Here is an 18005-nt window from a genome sequence, read left to right on the forward strand (position 1 = left end):
CATAAATAGCTGAACTCTTCATTTCAATGATCCACCTTTCACACAACATCTGATTAACTGATGATCACATCTCATTTCCAGGCTCATGTTTCTTTCAAGCCAACGATGGCTCAACAACGAAAATGCCCCACGTGCTCTTCCACAGCAGTAGATGGAAATTTTGTGGTGCAGTATGATGTGAACAGAGAAAACACGGGTGGAGAATTAGAAGTAAGTATTGTTTAACCAGGATGGGAGATCTGTGAATACACAAATTGCTGTCATTAGGCAAACTGTGCTAAACATCATCACTGTATTCCTTCTGTAGTTCAGTAGGCAGAAATGAAGCTGTGCTGGTATGTTCAGGGAGAACAAGCATGAGAGAGAGCTCTGTATCCAATTGAAAGAACAGAGAGTTTTTAAGTGAACAGAATGGATTTACTTAATTTATGACTAAGGCGTGGACCTACGTATAGTCAGGAGCAGATTTCTGTCTTGTCCACAAGCCAATGTCTTTCATTACTAGATGTTGAATTAGAGGACAGTCATTGGAAGTTGCACCAATATATTAAAAGGAGACAGACAGAACATCACTATTTTTATGTTAACATGAAGCAGAGTTGTGTGGTTGAATTATTACAGAGAGAACAGCCTTTTAAAAAACATTTTCATTCATCCCCGTGCCAGTGCATGGTAGTTGTCCGAGAACTGGGCTCTGCTTTCCTTGATTAACAGTAAAGACTATGGAGTATAGATGGTGTAAGGCTACAGGTACAAATATGTGCAGACCTTGAAGTTAGATTTGGTCCATAAAGAGGAATAACATTTTCTGTTCTGTTGTTATATTGAGTTTCCTGGCATCTTTAACATAGCTCACTTGACAGTGAAGCTTTTTATTTTATTTTGCAGATTTTTAATGGCTATTTTATTCACTTTTTTGCTCCGGAAAATCTTGATCCTCTGCCCAAAAACATTTTGTTTGTTATAGATGTCAGTGGCTCGATGTGGGGACTGAAAATGAAACAAGTAAGTGTTTGACTAAAAGAACCTCCTGCCAACTTTTCCCATGTGCTTTACCATACAACTCTGTGGCAGACTGCCACTCAGAATTACCAGGCTGATTCTTTACACTTTACTCTGTCAAAAGTCTCAGTGAATTTGGTGAACATTTGCTGAATCAAGGTCTTCATGATTTTATTCATTATTTGTAATTCTCCTTTCATGTTGTAAGGAAGAGATATTGCCATCAGAATATCGATTTTAGCTCTAAAGTAAAATTTTATTTGACATATCACAAAGCATTTTACAAGGACACTGAACATCCTTTTTTCAAACTTCCATTACTAAATCCTGAGAAAGTCTCAGTGGAGGTACTACATCCCTGCTTTCAAAAAGTTGTGGACAAATTGTTGACTGCCCACTGAACAGCAGTAAGAATGGTTTAGACAACATAACCCATGGGTAAAAAAAAAAAATTATGATGGTTTAGACTGCAAAAGAAAAGACGTAGAGAGACATAATCGGCATTCAAGTATGCAATCTGTTGTTCCAAAAGAAAAACCCAGCAACTGACACTCATGTCCACCAAGGGTAGAATAAGATGGAACCAGAGGGATTTACAGCAGGAAAGATTTATATTAAATATTTTAAAAAAATAAAATAAAACAATTTTGTAGTGCTGAGAGGGGAGTTTGGGAGGTTGTAGATCGTCTGTCACTGAAGGTTTTTAAGAACTGGATAGTCAAACATTTGTCTGCGATGATCTAGGTATATTTGAATTTGTTTCAGAGCGTAATACTAAGACTTGGCATATTGCTTCCTTGGGGAAATTAATGCTGCAGAACTGGGATATAGGCTAATTGTTACTTCTGGAAATCACATATCTTCAAACAGATGTTACGCAGCCTAAAATGACAGCATTGCGGGCAGAGCTAAATCTCCTGAGCTAGTAATTCCTTTCTCCCGGACCACGATGTGTCACAAACTGCTTCTCTCTCTCACCTCACCCTTTGTTAACAGGTGTTAAGCAAGGATAGGTTGAGACACATGGGTTTGTTCTTGCTAATTGCATTTTTCATGTATTTCATTAGAGAAAAGTTCTACTTTATGAGAGAAGTGTAAACAAGGAGAGATTTGTGAAGCAGATGCTATTTTGGATTCCAGTACTCACATTCTTATTCATCAGAGGCACCTGTTTGCTTGTAGCCACATTAAGAAGATGCTTTCAGCAACAGGACATTAAATTTATCATCTCTTGAATTTCCTCTTTTTAGACCATCGAGGCCATGAAGGCAATACTGAGTGAGCTCCGTGCTGCCGATCAGTTTTCTCTTATTGACTTCAACCACAACGTCCGGTGCTGGAGAGATAATTTAGTCTCAGCCACCCCAGCGCAGGTTGAAGATGCTAAGAAGTACATCCAGACAATCCATCCCAACGGGGGTATGAGGTTTTGATTGCAAGGTGCTCTCAGAAGTATCACAGGAATGGGTATCTAAGACAACCTTCAGACTGGTGGAGTATTCTTAACAAAAATTCTGATTCCTGAGATGGGATAAGCATGCCCTGGGGCTAAAGGAGAAAAAGGCTTCCAGTTTATTGTGTTAAGGGATGGGATGGCATCTCCTTCCCCTGAATAAACTGTGACAGATATGAGCTTAGGGAAGAAGTAAAAGAACTGTAGACCCTTCTTCTGCCCTGTTAGCACTGCCACAATACCATGCCCCAGCAATGAGGTATGTCTGTGGCTGGTATGTCACCTCTAACTTATTATGGCACCATAGTACAGCTATCTTTAATCTGTAGGGCCTACCTGCAGCCTTACAGACCCCAAATATACATGAAAGACCACAGCCATCTCATGGCTTTGTGAAGCAAGGTCTCGCATAGCCCAACTCCAGGGTCCCCAAAGGCTGTAAGTTGTAGACTACACCATGATCTAGTAAGTACCACCCTGTGCAAGCTGTTCATCTGATTTGTGTGTTATTTGCTTCTCTGGTAAACAGGGACAGTTGCCCTTTCCAGCCTTTGGAGGCTTCATTCTGGTCCTACTGGAATTACCAGCAGTGGGGGAGCCCCACTACTGGGGACAACAGCCTGGGGTGAAAAAGGGTATCAACATCTGGTCTCTTCATAGAACTTGGTGCAAAATGTGTATGTGTGTGGACATACAAGTGTGTATACCTTCATATAAGTATTCATATATTTCAATACCTTGGTACGAAAAAAGTAACACGCTGGTGAACAAACTCAAGAGCAGATGAATTACAGCAGATGAATTAAGTTGCTGTTTCTACTAGAGATGTAAAGCCTGGCTGATTCTGTCAATTTCAATAAATGGTATAACTATGAATGAGGAAAATGGAGAAGGTCTGTTTAACACAATGACCCACATGCAACACCTTTCAGCTTCTGTTTCCTCAGGGAACCAGAGTGCTAGCAGATGTACCAAAAGCATAACAGAGGAGGGGGTTTGCTGCCTTGATCTCAGGTCTTTGTCCATGCTAATTAATTCCATTAGTATCTCAGAAGTGATCTGGATTTGACAAGAGACTCAAAAAGAATCAAACCTGTTTTCTTCATTATGTCTTTGACAGGCACAAATATTAATGAAGCTCTTCTCCGAGCCACGTTCATCCTGAATGAAGCCCAAAACTTAGGCATGTTAGACCCTAACTCAGTCTCCATGATAGTACTGGTTTCTGATGGAGACCCAACAGTAGGTAAGGATCCTGCTTTAAGTGAGAAGAAAGGCCAGTGGAATTAGCCTAACAAGTGCATGCAGCACATAGACACTCTGACAGTAAGTTAAAAAAAAATTTGTTCCCCTCTCTTGCAATGGCTCACTGCTCTTTTGCCAAGTGCTAGAGATGCAATGGGGCTTAGTACAGAAATTTTCAAAAGACGAGCAGGTTATGTTATGCAGGTTATGTTATGCAGGTTATTCTTGCAGCTACAGAGATGCATGAGTCCTATAGGAGAGGTAAGCACAACAACCTTAGAGAAAATTTCCTCTTCCAGTGATCTCAGCCCACACAGATCTATACAGTCCCAAGTGTAACATTGAAATCAGGAAAATAAGGCAGAAAGCAAATTAATCTGGGTTGAATTTGACACAGTCCAGAAGTAATCCATCAGTGCAAGATGCCAGCCCATTAGACAAACTGCCATTCAAAATAAGTTAAAAAAAATAAAATGTTTTTGTTTTGTTTTAGTAAGTTGTTTTTGTTTTTAACTGTGCCAATGGTGGCATAAGACATAGTAATGTGACAAACCAAACCTATATGAAGATGTCTTAGTCTGCAGAGAGCTTAAAGCAGGAGTTCTGGGAGAAGCCTAGATGCTTTGCAATGGCAGACTCCCTGGGAAGTTAGTAAAAGCCCTGAATACACAAAGAATATATCATCATATACCAAAAGATAGTTCAAAGGAATTGTCTTCAGTGGAAATGGTTTGTTAATCTCCATCTGGGAGAAGCCCAAATGTCACTGTAGACAGGGTTTATCTGACTTTATTTTATGGAGGCTTGTCGTCTGAGCTAGCTGTCTAGACTCTCCTTATAATTAAGAGAGAACCAGAGACACTGCAAGAGGCACTCTCACTTCCACCATTGCTCATATGGATGTCATTCTTTGTGTGTCTCAAAGGTGAGCTCAAGCTGACTACAATCCAGAAGAATGTGAAGCAGAGCATAAAGGATGAATTCTCTCTCTTCTGCCTCGGAATTGGGTTTGATGTAGATTATGATTTCCTGCAGAGAATTGCAACTGACAACCGTGGCATGGCCCAGAGGATTTTTGGAAATCAGGAGACCTCTACCCAAATGAAGGTGCATTTCTTGCCCATTGCCTCTGAAACCAAGGACCCAGTTTTTTCTAACAGCTCAGTGCTCCTAGTTACAATTTTTATAGCATCTATAATGCATATTTACTGTATTGCTCAGTGTAGGATTTATATACTATAAAACAGTCCTAATCAAAAATAGATCTCCTGCATTAAAATTAAGGCCTGGATTTTACCTCAGGCCACTTCAGTGCTAGAAAATATCCAAACACAAATATTAAATGCTAATCCAAAATTTACCAATATAAGAAAGTGCACAGTTCTAGGAGGCTCCAGCTACAAGTCTGTGAACAGGAACAAACTGTTATTTCCTTGTTCTTTGTACCCTTATTCCGTTTCAATTCACTGGTTTCATCAGACCTCCCATACTGCTTCTTCCCCAGGACAGGTGTGACAGGACACACTGCACTAAGTTCTCAGCTCTGGGAGCTCTGTTGCAGCCCCTTAGTAGGAGATGGCTGCTACCTGTGGCATTGTATGGGTACCTGTTTTCCCTCTGTGGTCCCATATGCTGACTCCAGCTGTGTGCAGATCCTGGTTCACATCAGCCAAGTACAACGGGATCAGCAAAGGGTAGACAGTCAGAAGTGAACAAAAGTGAGACAGAGACTTAATTTTGGGCAAGAATTAGGTGGGAAGCAGCTATGTGTCTTACACAATAGCCAAGAGCTGACCAACCTGTTAATTGATGTAGGCCCATATAGACCTATGGTCAAGTTGTAGGCAGAAAACAGGTTCTGTAATAATAGCCAGTGGGCTTATGACCATCCTTTGACTTCCACAGAACGTGGGCCAGACCTCCGTGCCATACCCACATACAGATGTGCTAAGGCTTAAAACTATAAAGGACTCTGCATTCATTGGGACAGGGAAAGTCCCCCCTTGTCCACCAAGGCTCCCAGTTTTGTCACCTGCTCTCCTTTCAGTAGGAAAGGCACACGTAGGAGGGTTGCTTTGGACTCACTTCTCTGTCTCCTCCCATCTCAGAAATTCTACAATCAGGTCTCCACCCCGCTCTTGAAGAAGATTCAGTTCAACTACCCACAGGAGTCGGTGTCAGACGTCACCCAAAGCAGCTTTCACAACTACTTTGGTGGCTCAGAGATCGTGGTGGCTGGGAAGGTGGACACGGAGAACCTGCAGCACTTGGAAAGCATCGTCACAGCGACAGCAGTGAGTGAGGCTCTCTCTAGGATACCTGCTCCTGGGGTTTGGGCTGGTTTATTCACTCGTCCATACAGTCTCCTTTTGCAAAACAGAATTTTGCTCTAAGACTATGGAGTCCTCCTTCGTGCCTTGTGGAGGTGCAGGGGGAGATTCCCTGAGGTAGCTCTTTGTAAGGCTGAACCTCCTGCTGTTGAACCTCCCAGTTCAAGCTGGTGGCTCTACAGGGTGATGTCCTAGTGCTGGCCTTATATGCTCTGCCTTATGGCATGTGCAATGAGACTTTCCCCGTGTTTCAGGGCTGTTCTTCCTCATGGAGCAGAATGGGGTTGGGAGGAAATACTATACCTGGCTCGTTCTTCATGAGGAGAGTCAAAATATCCACACTCTTACAGGGCTAGGGAGTCATCATTTGTTATTTGTTGCAAAAATCAAGCACGTTCAATCTCCTTCCCAACCAAAATATAGTGCTGCTCAAGGACCTGTGGGAGAAAGGAGAATTTGGCTTCTGTTGCTCAGGAGGAATTGGACATGAAAAAGCCTGAGGAGCTCTGTTAAGCACTGAGAAAATTTGTAAATCTCTGATAGCAGAGCTCTGTTAAGAGCAGAGGAAAAGCTGCTTCTTATTTTGGTACATGGTAGCACCCTCTTTGGCTACTGCTAACAGCTGCTTTACCTATTTTAATCCACTGTCACTAAAAGCATCTTTAACAGAAGACCATCTTGCCATAGCTCCCCTCCCCATGGCCATCAGGCCAACACTGCTGGGACTTTCTCATCTAGAAGTAACCATGGATGGAGTCAGAGTAGATCTTTAATGCCACCCATGTCAAGAGGTGACAAGGAGGGGGCCTCAGAGCCACCCCATTCACCCGGCTCACCCTCCATCATCTTCATTTCTCATTTATTCCATAGGCAAATGCAGAGCTTGTCATGGAAACCCTGCGAGATGTTGAAGAGCTGGATGGTTTCATGAAGAAAGACAAATATGCAGATCCTGAATTCACTAAGAAGCTGTGGGCCTATCTGACTGTCAACCAGATGCTGGCAGAGAGGTGAAGAGAAACGTGATCAGTGGTGGGAGGGAAGGGAAGCTGGAGAGCAATCTGGTCCTCTCTGGGACCACAGGGAGATGGGCTTCACGTGAGTAAGATAAACAAATCAAAATAAAGGTAGGTGATACCTTCAGCCCCTCACACTCCTATTGTTAGCACTCACAGATATCAGGCAATAGGGTTTGAGAGCAATTAATTAGAGGAATAAGGCTTAGATGCAGCTGTGGGGATGAGTGAATGAAATTAATTTGCCTTTCAGAGCCTGAGTAAGAGCTACAGACAGTTTCAGGATGAAGCCCATTGACCTTAGGAAGTTTGATGAATCCCACCTAAAGCAGAATGAGGTCTTCTGTTGAGATCAAAAGATGGGACTGGGCTTCTCTGAGTCCAGCCCAAAGGCCAAAGAAACTAAGAATAGTCTTCTTATTTAGACTGTGTTCGTATAGGCCCTCAGCTTTGCCTTCTTGCAACCTCTGGATCCTATCAGCTTGGTTCTGTGATTGCTCTGTGGAGGCATAATCACAGCAGTTGGCATGCAGAGCTACTAACTATGCCTTCTGTTTTATTTCCCACCCAGAAACACAGCCCCCACTGCAGCTTTGAAGAGGAACATCACGAAGTCCATCCTGCAGATGTCCCTTGACCATCATATTGTCACCCCCTTCACAGCCATGCTGATTGAGAACTCTGAGAAAGACGAGATAATGCTGGCAGACCAGCCCAAAGACCCCAGAAGGGGCTGCTGCTCAGGTCAGTGTCTCAGTCTGTCCATTACTCTACCTCTCATTTTTGATTTGTTCTCCTTATATTTTTAAAAACAACTGTGTTCATTGTTCAGTCACAGTATTTGTACTTTTAGGACAGCCTGTGTTTTCAGGGAAGGCTGACCAAAGCTTCAGCGACTCTAAGAGCATCCTGTTGCACAAGTGCTCTTTGGAGTCATTGAATTCAGTGAGGGCTGCACGTGCTGACGTTGCAGTGATGAACTTTGTGATAAACCAGCTATGTCACAGATTGAACGTCTTGTTACTGAGGCAGATAAGTCTAGTTCCTCACACTGAATCAAGCTGTAGAATTGGCCAAACTGTGTCTTATCACCACTTTCATATCTTGGAAGTTTCCCAAGGTTGTTAGCAATCAGCCACAAGCATATGTGGAATCTGAGTTATCCTAACAATATAGAATCCCTTATTAATTAAACTTCTGGATTACTCCTTTAAATCCATCACTTCAATAAATGTTCCTCCTTACAGTAACCTTAGGACTAGCCAAACAAGGTGGGGTTGGGTTGTTCTGGCATTAGATGACAGAGCCAGTCACAAAGCAATGGCTGTTGTCACCTGTGGGTCATCCCTGTCCATCCATGTGCTCCCTGCGGAACTTAACAGCAGCTATTTTGCACCCTCATCAGCCAGCGACTTGAAAAACCACAACTGTTGCTGTTAGGAAAACACTGCCAGTAAAAAAGTAAAAGAAAAAAAAAAAGTAAAGAAAATAAAAGATCAACTCCTTCGGCATCTAAGTCTGGTGATTTACAATTTATTAATGAGTGGGGGAGTTTACGATTGGCTGCGAAGGGAAGAAACAACCTGTGTAAGGGCAACAGGCAGCATCATCCATCCAGCATTTCACACTGAAAGTGATTGTGACTTTGTGGAAACTCCAGGCACATCCAGCATGCTCAGTCCTCACACTCCTGGTTACCTGTAAAGATGTCCTGATGCTGACTCGGTGAAATGAGGTTTTTATGTCTGCCAGTTGTGAATTTCTAGTTCAACTATGTGTATTTTCAATTTTAAAGTGTGCAGCTGAGACCCGAAGAGAAATGAAATGTTTGTTACTGGGTGCTACAACTCACGGCAATCTAACAGTTCAGCAGAGAGCTGGCATGTATTACGGTGGGAATTCATTACAGATGGCACCGGCTGACATTCAGATCATGTTTATTTTGATTTAGAAGATGCAAAGGACTTAAGTGATTTTATCATTAGGTCCTTGGGTCTTTCAGCATGTGACAGAATAGTCAAAACTTAACAACACTGAAATTAGGGTCAAAACATCTGCACTCCTGAACCATAGCAGAGGACAGAACTTATCAAAGTTATATCAAAGTAAACCTGTGTTTGTGATTGTGCAAAACATGCAGGCTCTACCAAAAGGTTTATGTATACAAGCATATGTATAATCTGAAGCAGACTTTTCTGTCCCTATACAACTCTCATTACAGCTGCACTGTCTGCATAGACTGACTCAGTAGCTTCTACCAAAATAACTCACTTTTCAAAGGATTGGTTAACTGTTCTTTTATCAGAACCGCCTTATTGCAAAACTGGGCTGTGCATAGGAGAGTTTTCTTCAGAGCCTAACAGTCTGTGGGGTTAATATGGCTTGGAAACTCCCACGGTTCTGACCGGGTTTTAATTCCATTGTTATCTGCGCTGGCTTCATGTGTGACTGTGCTAATAGAAATAACTCTGGCTGAGTAAAAATGACCCAGCATCTGCATTAGGGTTCAAGGGAGAGGATGCTGAGAGATGTTTGGAAGATGTGACCATGCAGGTTTAAGGTGTGATTGTCCTGCTGTTGTCCCTCAAATTCCTTTCCCCCCTGCACCCTTCAGAGCATGGCTCACTGATGAGAACATGTGCCCTGCTCTGGCTCTTGCCCAGCATATTAAAACCAAGTCTCAAGGGTCGTCTAAGATCACATTGCTTTATGAACTGAGTGGGAGAGAGGTGACACATTACTTTCTCTTCTTCATGGCAAAAGGAGAGAAACTTCTAGCAGAATTGGACATGCAGGGGATTACCTTTTAAATGCTTGCACTTATTTGCAGTCCTTTATGCACGTGGGCTGTCCTAGGGCATGCAGAAATAGTCATACCTATTTTCAGGCACCCCAGACTCAGGACCGAAGTCAGCACAGCTTTTTTACTGCGTGCTAGATTTTAAACATGTAGTTTTTCATTTGGAAGAACACTCAAGGCATTGCTTTGAGGGCCTTGCTGAAGTGGAGCCTATTCGATAAGAGTTAAAATGTCAGGCTGCATTTTTCACCAATAGTTTATGTGTAGTTTCATTGCACTGGTAAGCAGGTCATGTTTCTCTGGTGGTGGTGCTGGAGCAAACCCATCCTAATTGTAAATAAATCTGCCTGTAGTAATAGTGTTGTGCTTGCTTTACATTGGTATAGCAACATCGGGCTCTGATCCACTGCATTACTTTAAAAATTACGCTGTTAAAATGTCTGTACTAACAAAAATCTAATTATGACTGTCGTTTAACAGGCACTTTGGGATTAACTCCAAACGCACCTAATAATAATAAAGGTATCCCAGCCTGGGCCAATGTCACAGCTGTACCAGTCAGCTTCATGCCTGAGCAAAGGAGTCCTCCTGTGTCTGCTGTGAGCATAAACAGAGGTAAAAGCTACAGCATTTCTCTGCAGAGAAGCACCAGACAACAACACTCATTACCCAATAAACAAATAAAGAAAATCATAGTTGTTGGGCACTTTGGGAATTTCAGCTTCGGTGACACGATGCTGAGGATCCATGAATGATTTAAACCAGCTCTTAAACTGCAGCTGGGGCAACTGGAATGAAGTAAAATGAAACACAGCAATTTAGCAATGGGGCTTGCCTCAGACAGGACCACTGATGATGGAGGTGTCTATCAGCTGTCCTATTTTTCCTTGTTGAGTTTTCTGTACTGTATACAAGCTGTATCTTCATTTAAGAGCTAGTGCACAAGAGAATAAATCAACTGCTGTGACTAGCTGATGAAGCTACTCTACAACTGTTGCAGAGAACATCAGCATGAAAGGCACTTGATACAGCCCTTGCTGAAGGTCTGTGCATGGCACAACCATGGGTGTCCCAGATCACAGCCACCTCCATCAAATTCTTGCAAATCCATGTAGCACCCAATGATTAAGCTTTTCTTTCTAAAATACTGAGTCTTTTTGACTTGGAATAAATGAATCTGTAAAAACATGACCTAAATTACAAGAGGGAGACTAGTTTAGACCCTAATAGGATTCCAGTGATCCCATCTGCTGCTGCATGCTTCCCCGAGGCTGAGGCTTTCACTGAGCATGCAAGCAGCTTCACTGCAGCAGCAAAGCCAACGTAAAGTTACTGCCATTGTAAATGACAGCATGAATGCTCTGTGGTAGATAAAAATCTCTGAATGCACTGCTGATGGATGGATCCTGTTAACACTTGGGCCTTTGCCACAGTTCAGTGCCTTCTTACACAAACCAGCTGGGAAAACCACTGTCTATAAAAGCGGTATTACTACAATAACTCTGTGACTACACCCATGTGTGAATGGGTGTATCTACATAGCTATCAAACAAAGAGCTATCAAACCCCTCCCCAGCATAGATCAAGGGTTAATTTAAGACTTAGAGATAGTCAAGAAACTACTTGGAAAAGAAGGGGACTGAGGCAAAGTTACCTGCCCATCTTACACAAGTATTTTGCACTGGAAATTCTTTGTGTTCTGGGAAATGTTGATCAGCCTGGAATCAAGCTGAAGAAGATAAAGGAGTTGGTAAGAATAATGAAAAAAGATTGAGGACTCTATTCAAGAGGTTCAATATAATCAAAAGATTCAATACATTCAAAAGCTCCTTCATCCCCTGAAAGTTACCTGTTACCACTTCCTGTGAAGAGAATCCTGGCCAAGGGTCTAGGATTTGCCAAGTGCACAGGAAGAGCTAAATGATTCCAAAACATGAGGAACACCAGTAAATGAATGGAAGCTGGCAAGGATATCCCTGTAGGCAATGAGCAGAGGGATGGATGTCTCTGAATGTTGACAGGGAGATGGTCAGATGCCAACCAGCACCAAAACACCAAGAGCTGAGCAGTGCTTGTGTCCTCCAGGACAGGTATCGGCCTGCTTATCACACCCCTTTCTTTTCTTTGTGTTTCAGTGGACAACGACCCACATTTCATCATATACCTGCCCAAGAGCCAGAGGAACATCTGCTTTAATATCAACTCGGAGCCTGGAGATATCCTCAGCTTGGTTTCTGATCGTGGTACTGGTAAGGGAATTAAAAGTACGGTTTACATTACATCACACTTTTCATCCCTCAGGTCTGTAAGGTATTGAAAGGGAACAGGGAAAATATCTACAAGGCAGATGCATGGTGACAGGAGCATGGCCGTCAGATTGAGGGAAGTGGTTATGTCCCTCCACATCTGGATTATTGTGTCCAATATGAGGGTTGCCGGTACAAAAAAGACATTGATAAACTGGACCAAAGTTGGTGGTGGCCACAGAGATGTTTATGGGACTGGTACACAGGATGTACAGAGAGGGGCTGACAGAACTGGGGCTGGTCGATACCAGCTTTGAGCTGGTACTCAAAGTCTCAAGATGAATCTTGTTGCTGTCTACAACCACCTAATCAAAAGGTAAAGATGTAGCCAGACAGTTCTCGGAGTTGCATAGCAAAAGCACAAGAAGCAAGAGAAACCAGTTGCAACATATCAAGTTCACATTAGAGATTAGATACGAGGAAAAACTCACCATAAGGATGGCCAGATACTGTAAAGGGGGCAAGATAGGTGAGGAAATCTCCATCATTAAAGATATAATACACTAAACTGAACAAGACCCTGTGCAACCCAATCTAGCTGGACCTGCTTTGAATAGGGGATTGGACTATAGCGCTCCAGAAATTCGTTCAGAACACGAATTGTTCTGTGATTTTTGCCTTGTTGCTTGCCCTCATTAAACACAAATGACTCACATACCATTAACGTCACTCCCGATCCACATTAAAGCAGAGGCGCAAGTTTCTGGGGTACTTCCACTGCAAGCAGAGGTAGAACCTGGCTCCTGGCATCCAATTTTCTGCTTGCATTCTCCAAATGGTGGTGGCTTAAAACAGTTTAGAGTGAATCTTCTTGTCTTCGTATGCTCGCCTTCCCAACAATCAGGGTTTGCCTATTGAAGCATGGCAGTGGTTGCTTTTCTTCAGAAGGATGAAAATGTTTGGGAAATCCCTCCACTGCCTGTCCCCCTCACCTGTCACACAAGGGACTGAATGGCTTATGAATTGACTCATAATACCAGCAACACCTAGCATGGATTCCCACCAAATTAATATGCCAGGGGTGAATAGTAGCATCAGGAGGTGATCTGATAAATTCTTTGTTTGTTAGGAGGAGGGGTCAGAGGGGGACCCCACTTCTGCTGATCCCATGGAACTCCCTGCTGAGAGCAGAATCGCAAGTCTCTAGGTTGTGCTCCAACACTTAGGCAACATCTCCTGCTCTGCTCTTCACAGGAGTTGTTGTCAATGGGCAGCTAATCGGGGCCAAGAAGGCAGAAAATAAGAAACTCAACACCTACTTTGGCAAAATCGGGTTTTATTTCAAAAACAAAGGCCTGAAAGTGGAGATCAACACAGAAAAAATAACACTGAAGGATGGATCTTACAGCATCGCGCTGACCTGGTCTGACACAGGACACATCATTCGGAAACAGTAAGTTGATGAGCATTTGTTGGCTGCCCCATGAAGACTGTTTGCAACACAACATTGGGTTTTCCCACCCATGGGTGGGATCTGGGCTGCAAGGTGCCTACAGTTGGGTGCATCTTAGCTAGACATCTGAGGTCTCAATATGAAGGTTATGAATTTAATGAAGATTAGGCAGCATGGCCAAGAGAGTGATTAAATTCATTAAGAATAAATATGAATAGATGAATTTCTCTCCCTGCTGCTGACTGTATTAACGAAAACCAAGATTCAGTTGCCTGAACGTAAGCACCTCATGTTATTTGAGGTACACAAGGGGCTCCTGATATACACAGATAGATGGGAGATGACTCACAACATCCAGGAGACCTTCATCTGCAGATTAACAGCTGGCAGCAAAACTGGATGCCCTCCAGCACTGGACACCTGTGTAGGCAGCGGGTTCGCTTCTTAAATCTCCATTCTTTGTGACAGCTTAGATTTGTAGGGCAGGATTTGTTTGCCTGAAGATGGGCATGAAGTATCCTATTAGACACTGTCCTGTCAAACCTCTGGGGCTTCTCCCAGGGCTATGGGTTTCTCCTGGGGCCTGTCCTATCTGCCAGCCCCGTGCATTAGCTTTGGATGCCCCAAAGCATCTCAAGGGGCCTGAGAGCTTACGTGTGGGCAGCTGAACTGAGCCATATTTTTATTTTGTCTCTGCTAGACTTCTCATATCGGTGAAGAAGGAAAGCAACGTCACTATCACCGTGGGCGAGGAAATGTCCTTCATGGTTCTGCTGCACCGTGTGTGGAAAAATCACCCAGTTAACGTTGACTTCCTGGGAATCTACATCCCCCCTGAAAACCAGTTATCTCCTGAAGCACATGGGCTGATAGGTAAGGGCTGGGTGCTGGGTGCTGGGATGAAGGGGATGCTAGCGAGGGTTTTTGCTAGACCTTTGAGTGAATGACCCATCTCTGTGTCCTGATGGGGAAGGTGTGAAAAACATTCAACTAGGAAATGGGAGAGATTCCTGTAATGTCCAAAGACACTGTGGGAAATCAGGGGCCAGGAGATAATTCCTCATCCTGGCTGCGGAGGGTGTTTTCATAAGAGGCCTGCTAGCCTTGGTGATGTTGTCACAGGGCTTTCCCAGCCTGGCTAATCTGTTGTGAAGCGATAATAAGCCTGAATCAAACGCCTCAAATCTTCTTTCTGAGATGTCTGTGCAAAAGCTTGTAATTCAGCTCTCCCTTTTCTGGCAAGAGCATAAAACAAAAGCCAAGGGCTCAATCCACAGGGAAAAAGAGCCCTCCAAGCCCTGGACCCACCCAGGGCTCCTTTTAAGATGTGGGAACCCAGTGCAGCAGAGGTGGTTTTCCCTTCACAGCTCCAGTCTGCTTCAGTAGAGGTTTGCTGGCTCAAAAGCAGGGCTCTTTACCCCCCCCGCGTGGGTGATCCTATAGAGCTGGAGACACAATGATCCATGCCAGAGTGGTTTGCCTGCTGCAGCTAGCTTGGATTTTCAGAAGTGCCCAGCAGCAGCTTACATTACAGCCACGAAAGTTAGGACATGCAAAGAGCTTTGAATCTCTCTTTGATCAGGTCAGTTTGCATCTGAACCAGAAGTGTATATCCACCACCAAAGACCTGGGCAAATTCCAGAGAAACCACAAGCCACCATGGAAGTGAAAGGAAACAAGCTCACTGTTACCAGGTAGACATAACGTGCTTTATTGCTCTTTCTAAATCTTTCTTTTCTTTTTAATGACATCACTGACTGCAGGCTTAATAACTTTTAAGGATCTTGAGGGGGAAAAAAAAAAAAAAATCCCTGTTTTCCCTCTGCTAACAAATAATCTGGCTTTAGCTTTTGGCAAGACACTCAGGGCAGTAATGCAAGTTGGGTTCTTTTGTATTTGTACCTGGGCATGAGCAGTCCTGGCCGTATAGCTGCTCTCAGAATCTGATCTTGGATAGGCTGGGTAAAAGTGCCTGGGATGCCCACAAAAGGCCCACGCAGTCACAGAACCATAAAATTCATTGCATTTGTGGTTTCCTCTCTGCCAGTGAAGGCACACAAGTCACCACTTTGCAGTGCCACGAGCAAGCAGGATTAATGATGTCTTCTCATCTACTTGTCATACCCTGACCTTCATTTTGGGTGGCCTCTTCCTCACAGGGGACTGCAGAAGGACTACAGGACAGACCGTGTGTTTGGGACTAACGTGCAGTGCTGGTTTGTGCACAACAGCGGGAAAGGTTTCATAGACGGCCATTACAAAGATTACCTCGTCCCCCACCTGTACAGCTTTTTGAAGAAACCCTGAATGCTCAAGCACTAAACCAGTTTATTACAAAAAATTCTTCTCTGCTCCTACACACCCAGAACAGTAGTTGTCAGCCTACCAAGCCGGATTGACCAAAGGTGACTTCACCAATTCTTTTATAAATGATCAGTGTTTCAAAGCGTTTCAAATGTAACTCCCTTTTCTGTTAAAAATAAATAAATCTGTAATATGGTGACGTGCTGGATTGTAGTAGGTATCTTGTACTTACCGTGTGTGATTTGGTGGATATTAAACTCCATTAAAAATATCATCTACTTTGTAATATACATTTCATAGTAGACATGTATCAGCATTGTGACTTCTACACTGGCTGTGGGTGTTAGCCACGCTACAGAACTTAAGCTCTTGCCTTGTCAAAGCACTGGGAAAATATAAGTTCAAGGACTGCTGGACTAATTAATACAAAAGGAACAAGGGGTCTGAAATAGGTATCCCAAGGAGTCTCCAGTCTTTAAGGATGAGTTAACCAGTGGTCAGAAATGTCATTGAAATGGCTGATGCTGCCATATTGCAGGGAAATAAATTAGGTGAGCCCAAAATACCTTCCAAACTTTGTTTAGTTTTGGTAAAAATTTCAATGTCACAGTGAAGTTCATACCCAGATATAAAACTGATAAAGTCAGATAAAGAGCCTAGAATTCAGATGATACAGAAATCACCAACAGGACTAAAAGCTTCTCTTCCAGGCGGATTAGTTCTACCATTTCCTGGCCTGTATGTGAAAAGCAGTGAATAATCATTCTCTGTTCAACTCCACACAACTCAACTTTCCTATTATATTCACTCTAACGTTTCAGGCTCTAGAATGTCAGGTGCAATTATTTTCAGTGACAGAAAAGCTGTTCAGTTTTTTTATTTATCCTCATTAGTCTCTTACATGCCTCTTCTTACTCAGAACCTGTCCTTTGAGAAAAGGTAGAGCTGTTTACACAATCCAGGTTGCTCAAACAGCATGAATTTACAGTCAGTCTTCTGTCTTCAGATCCTTTCTGCATGATTCTCCATTCTTTAGATACTGCATTACTGCTTGACTTGCAGTTATGTCTGGAATCCCTGGAAAGCCATTTGGTTCTCCTGTGGGAGGTCATTCCAGACAGCAGCTTGTTTCACTAAGCCTCTGCAGTCTTTCAGCCTTCCTGCAGGGGTCCCCTGGAAACCACGCATCACGGTTCTTTGAGGCAAAGAAAGGGACAAGAAATGGTGACTTTGCTGCTACTGACCCTGAACTTTAGACTGCAATGTGACTGATGTCACATCACTGAATGTGACATCACAACAGCATCCTGCCCTACGCAACCCTCAGCCCACTAAGGAAGGTGCTGAGTACCTCTTCTAAGAAAAAAAAAAAATCAAGTCTCATGAAAGGATTTTTGCTCAAACACAGAAAATTGTTGTGTTAGCATGGCAAAAAAGTTCTACTCTTCCCAGATGAGCAGACCAGATGGTTACCTCTTCTCACCCTCCCCAGCTTCCTACATCTCAGCTTCCCCCAAAAGCCACACAGCATCAAACACAGCAGCTCCCCACAGCTAAGATCTGCTCTGGAAGGTACAGGGGTATCAGTTTTCTTGCCCTCAGGTTCCAGACCCACACAGTGTAATCAGAGGCGGACTGAACCATAAGGTGATGGTTTGTAGTTTGCCTGTAAAAGAAAGACTTGCATCTTTCTTTTCCACAAGTGAGGCAGTTACAGCAGTTGGACACACTTCACTGTGCTCTTCAGTGGCTATGAACCAACAGAGCGCCGTCCCATGTGTTTAAAAGGCTGATAAGGAATACACTCACCTAAGAAAGGTTTACTTTTCTTCCTGAAAAGCCTTAAAAATATTGTACAAAATGTGACAAAAAAATTTTAAAAAATAATGTTACTCATTTAGCATTCACAGCAGAGCAGGGAAACAATGGAAATACGAACAAAGGAAAAGGCTCTGGAAAACCAAAACAGTAATCACCAACTCATATCTGCACACACTCAGGTTGGCACCCCAGAAACCCCACGAGTAACATCTGACTTGGCTGTCTATATGCAGATAAATTGCATATTGATATTATTAGAAGCCCTGAAAAAAAGGTGATGGAGAAGACTGATTATGTGGATTCTACCATAGCTGATATGTTAACTAAAAATAAGT

At 43.1% G+C, this 18005-nt stretch overlaps 1 protein-coding gene across 1 annotated transcript in view; it reads left to right on the forward strand.

Moving 5' to 3' along the window:
* ITIH2 (inter-alpha-trypsin inhibitor heavy chain 2) overlaps positions 1 to 17595 on the forward strand; it is a 29323-nt gene extending 11728 nt beyond the window's left edge. The window contains exons 8-21 of the mRNA XM_040546638.1: positions 82 to 210; positions 889 to 1005; positions 2253 to 2421; positions 3576 to 3701; positions 4626 to 4807; positions 5809 to 5994; positions 6901 to 7040; positions 7618 to 7790; positions 10327 to 10461; positions 11982 to 12095; positions 13347 to 13545; positions 14246 to 14418; positions 15128 to 15239; positions 15705 to 17595. Of these exons, the coding sequence (XP_040402572.1) occupies positions 82 to 210; positions 889 to 1005; positions 2253 to 2421; positions 3576 to 3701; positions 4626 to 4807; positions 5809 to 5994; positions 6901 to 7040; positions 7618 to 7790; positions 10327 to 10461; positions 11982 to 12095; positions 13347 to 13545; positions 14246 to 14418; positions 15128 to 15239; positions 15705 to 15852 (2103 nt within the window). The 3' untranslated portion in view covers positions 15853 to 17595. The remainder of the gene's footprint in view (positions 1 to 81; positions 211 to 888; positions 1006 to 2252; positions 2422 to 3575; positions 3702 to 4625; positions 4808 to 5808; positions 5995 to 6900; positions 7041 to 7617; positions 7791 to 10326; positions 10462 to 11981; positions 12096 to 13346; positions 13546 to 14245; positions 14419 to 15127; positions 15240 to 15704) is intronic.
* Positions 17596 to 18005: the final 410 nt, after the last annotated feature.

Source organism: Cygnus olor, chromosome 1, assembly GCF_009769625.2.
Source record: "Cygnus olor isolate bCygOlo1 chromosome 1, bCygOlo1.pri.v2, whole genome shotgun sequence".
Lineage (NCBI taxonomy): Eukaryota > Metazoa > Chordata > Aves > Anseriformes > Anatidae > Cygnus > Cygnus olor.